This window comes from Fulmarus glacialis, unplaced genomic scaffold (assembly GCF_000690835.1).
Source record: "Fulmarus glacialis isolate BGI_N327 unplaced genomic scaffold, ASM69083v1 scaffold19110, whole genome shotgun sequence".
Taxonomy (NCBI): Eukaryota; Metazoa; Chordata; class Aves; order Procellariiformes; family Procellariidae; genus Fulmarus; species Fulmarus glacialis.
The window spans coordinates 1-4,161 of record NW_009187333.1 but is presented as its reverse complement, the minus strand read 5'-3'; the positions used below and the strand labels follow the sequence as shown (position 1 = coordinate 4,161).

The 4,161-nt window shown below is 59.8% G+C and overlaps 1 protein-coding gene across 1 annotated transcript; it reads right to left on the bottom strand.

The window, feature by feature from the left end:
- Window positions 1–236: 236 nt before the first annotated feature.
- On the bottom strand, window positions 237–4,054 carry RCC1 (regulator of chromosome condensation 1). Its single transcript, XM_009574842.1, has 9 exons — window positions 3,982–4,054; window positions 3,682–3,869; window positions 3,220–3,399; window positions 3,038–3,134; window positions 2,385–2,507; window positions 2,016–2,171; window positions 1,547–1,666; window positions 1,027–1,179; window positions 237–412 (listed from the first exon to the last, which is right to left on the bottom strand). Exons 1-9 carry the CDS (start codon window positions 4,052–4,054, stop codon window positions 237–239), a joined length of 1,266 nt encoding a protein of 421 aa, XP_009573137.1.
- Window positions 4,055–4,161: the final 107 nt, after the last annotated feature.

Sequence of the window (4,161 nt, the reverse complement as noted above, 5' to 3'; positions counted from 1 at the left end):
CAGGCACCACGGGAAGACAGACACACACTTGCAGGGAGAAATCACGAGCATTCCTGAAGAGCCCTGCTCAAGCCACGCAGACGCTGCCGGGGTCCGGCTCCGGGAGCCTCCTGCCCTCCCCACCGCCGTCAGCGGGAGACCAGAGCTGGAAACCGGTCGCCCAACTCGAGTGGAAGGTGGGGGTGTGTGCGCGGGTCCCGCGATCCCGCTGGGCTCGGCTGCACGGCATGGCTTCATCAACTCTGCTCCTTGTCCTTGACCAGCAGCACAGTGTGTTGGCCGCCGCTGGAGACGGCCAGGACCGTGCGGTTTTCCAGCTGCTTGCCTGTCATCTCCACGGGGCTCCAGACGTCGTCCTCCTCCCCTGTGCCCAGCTGGTAGTTGGTGCCCATGCCCCAGGCAAACGCTCGTCCTGCAACAGAGGTGACACAAGTTTTGGCTTCCAGGTGGCCGCAGGTTGAGGTGACAAGGGGACCCAGCAGCCAAACCCAAGGGGACTTCACGCTTGGGCAGGGGGCTTAGTGATGGGTGCCAGAGAGGCAGGCAGGAGGAAGAGGAGCAGCGCTGGCAACTCAAAGAAGCATTTCATCACCCAGCCAAGGCAGTGTTTTGCCACCGGGGAGCAAAGCAAATCCATCAGCCGGCTACAAACCCTCCTTCCCGCAGCCGTGGGCTGCAGATACCGCGCACAAGCATGCACAGCACCAGAGCACGGAGGTCTCACAGCAGCGGAGTTCAGGGTGTGGAGAAGGGACTGGCAGGCCAACGACGCCCTCCCGGTCAACACCCTGTTATGAACCTTGCTGCCAAGGGCCCACAAAAATATTTGAGCAGCTGCTGGGTGCTCGGCAGGGGCTGCATCAGTGCCAGGGCCTGGCTCTGGTCCTGACCCAGCCAGCAGCGTGCGATGAAGCTGTGCAGGGCCGGCCAGATCCAGGGGGGCCAGAGCACCAGGACAGACGGACGAGGGATGGGGAGGGTACATAGGATGGCGTTTCTGAGCCCGTGGAGGCCCCCGGCACTCACCGTCACTGCTGACGGCGTAGCCGACCGATGCGCCGCACGCGACGGAAGAGATGCTGGGGAGCTCCGGGATGACCGTGGGCGTGCTCTTCTCCTCTGCCCCTGCCCCGAGGCCCAGCCGGCCGTACTCGGCCCTGCCCAGGCTGTAGGCTTTACCTGGGACATGACAGACACACAGGAGAGGTGACTCGAGGCGGGGCAGAAGCCTGCAGCTGGCCATAGCTGGACCCTCTCCCCCGAGTCTGACTCCTGGAGGAGCATCACTCCTCCCTACCACACCCTACATCCCAACCAGGAGGTGCAGGGTGGGATAGACTCTTGAGCTCCCAAAAAATCAATAAGGCGGGCGGGTGCTTGGACAGACTGTTGAGCCTGCGAGAGCAGAGTTCACAAGTGACTCCGCTTTCCTGACATTCTCCCAGCCCTTTGCTGCAAATTTATGCCACCCTTGTTGCCTTGAACACCAAGGGCTCAGAGCGCTCCAGCACGTCACCCTCACCCCACCCATCACGCTGGCACTCACCCTCCGAGTCGACGCACACCGTGTGGTGCTGCCCACCAGAGAACCCGACCCAGGATTTGGTGGAGTTCTTGAAGCACGTCAGGTTCTGCGGGGAGAAGCAGGGCTCGGTGCCCTGGGTCCCTGCAGGGTGGGACGCATAAACCCAGGCAGATCAGGTCCACAGGCACGGACAGCCCAGGCCAGGCACCAGCACTAAGCCACCCACCCTAGGGCTCATCCCACCAGAGACTAACACAGCCCCCCAAGCCCCAAAATCAAATTTCTGCTCAAACCCACTAGCTGCAGTGGCTGGGACCTAAGCCCAGAGCTATGCAGTGTGACCCCCCACCCCAATTTCCAGCTCTAGTGTGTCCAGTGGGTGCTTGGTGTTCGGGATCTGGGGCGCCCAGCACTGTCCCCCCACCAGGCCAGGGCAGCACAGGACCGGGAAGTCGGGCAGGAGATCTGGAAGGACATAAGCGAAGCTCACCCAGCTGGTGGTAGTTGGAGAGGCCGAATCCATAGATGTGTCCCTCCTGCGTGACAGCGAAGGTGAAGTAAGCCCCACAAAAGGCGTCCTGGAAGCGCATTTTGCCTCTGTTGCCTTTGCCTCTGACAGGGACGCGCTGGGGGACCAGCAGGCGCTCTGGGGGTAGGAGACAAGGCTTCATACGAGGTCTAGTGATTTACACCCTTTTCATCCCCCCTTAGATCCAGCTCACTGAATCCAAGCAACCTATTTACACACAAGCCCTTGAGCAGCATGGGAAGAAACTGGGTCTCTTTGCTCCTCTGCAAAGCGCAGAGCTGGGGCCGAAGGACGCAGCACCGTGCTCCTCCGAGCACCAAAGCAACTCACGCAGCCCTTTCCTTCCTCCTCGGTTGGCAAAGAGCGCCGGCACTCTCCCCAGCTGGCCCTGCTCGCCGCAGCCGCATGTGAAGAGGTCACCGTCCACCGTCAGCATCACTAAGTGGTCATTCCCTGGGAGGAGATGGGGGAGATGAGTGAAGCAGGAGTCACGTCCAAGAACCCAGCAAGACCCAGGGGCTGAGATCCCACATGGACACCCTAGCTGTCCCAGCTTTCTAGAATTCAGTGGGGATACCTTGATGCCAGCTCTGGCAAAACTTAAAACCACCAGGATCTCCCTCTTCCTGATCCCAGTTCCCCATCTGAAACTCCAAAGAAGTCTCTCTGGGAAGATTTAGGGGAACAGGTCCCCCGCAATCTCATCTGGGCCCTGGACAAGTTCCCCAGCTGCTCTGCTCAGCTTCCCCAAGTCTAGAAGAGGGCGAGCGCTTTGACACAGTTAAGACACTCTTGTGAGGCATTTTACATCAGATTGGGTCAAATATTAACAATATTGTTGAGGCTAGAAGAGACACAAGGTCTGTTCTCTCAAGAGCCAGAGGAGAGCAAAAGGACATGGACCTTCTGGACCTTCGCCTCCTCCTGAGGGTTGCAACAGCCTCGTGCACCAGCCTGACCCGCGCGCACCCCGGGACCCTCACCTGAGACAATTTTAATGACGGGTGCGCTGAGCTGGAGCAGCACAGGAACAGAGCTCGTCTTCATGGGCTCCAGCAAGCCGATCACCCCGTTGTTATCCTGGGTGGAGAGACAGACGCGGGGACATGAGTCACAGAAACAGCAACCATCAGCAGAGCTTCCAGTGTCTGAGAAATCAACATACCCGGAAAGAGCCCCAGACAAAAACCCTGCCGTCTTCTGTCAGCGCGGCTGTGTGACTGTCCCCCGCAGAGACCTGCACCACCTTTTCCTGCAGCTCCACCAACCCCGGCGTGGTCTCCGACCCTTCTGCCGAGGTGTCGCGCCCGAGGGCACCTTCATCGTTGCAGCCAAAGGTGTAAATCTGCAGGTAGAGAGAGATGGTTGGGATGGGACCTGGAGGGGTGACAGGTTGAGTGTGAAGCCAGTGGACAGACACCCACCAGGCTGAATTATCCTGAATTTTGACCCCCTAAAATTTTGTGGTCCATGGTATGGAGACCATGCTTATCCCCGGACCTGGAGCGAGCTACAGAGCAGGGTCCGATCCAGACCCCCTGCGCCCGGACCTGCCCCAGAGCTTGCGGGGAAGCGCAGCTCAGCTGCCCCACACCCCTGGGTGCTGCCCCCTCCACGCTGCACTCACTTTTCCCGTCTGGCTGAGGCACACCGTGTGCATCCCTCCGGCTTCCACCTGCACCATCATCTCCGGCAGCGGCACCAGGGCCGGCTTCTTCCTCTCCATCACGTCCTCCCCCAGGCCCAGCTGGCCAACATCCCCCTGCCCCAGCGTCAGCACCAGGCCAGGCTGCGTCCGGTGGGACGGGTGGCAGACTGCGGGGCAGAAGGAAGATAAATAACGTATATAACGTACGGGAGGAACAACCCTTCTGTTAAAGCTGGTCCTTGGGAATGGGGAAGGAAAACTCCCAGGGATTTTTCTTACCTTTAATCCTTTTCCTTCCAGGAGACTCTTCTTCTGGCACCGGGCTCTTCTTCGCAGTGCGTTTCCCCGGCATAGTGCTTCGGATCTAAACACCAAAGACCCCCCTGTCAGGGGGTCACCCACGGGGCTTTGCTGGAGAGTCACAAGGTGCCTATCAGCTGTTTGGGGTCTTTTTCTTTC

What these genes read in the sequence shown, in the direction of transcription:
- RCC1 (XM_009574842.1), bottom strand. Translation starts at nt 4,054, where the DNA reads ATGCCGGGGAAACGCACTGCGAAGAAGAGCCCGGTGCCAGAAGAAGAG. An exon ending in AGGAGGAAGGAAAGGGCTGC is followed by an intron (nt 2,172 to 2,384) that starts GTGAGTTGCTTT and finishes TCCTACCCCCAG; the next exon opens with AGCGCCTGCTGGTCCCCCAG. An exon ending in GGTGTGCGTCGACTCGGAGG is followed by an intron (nt 1,180 to 1,546) that starts GTGAGTGCCAGC and finishes GTCATGTCCCAG; the next exon opens with GTAAAGCCTACAGCCTGGGC.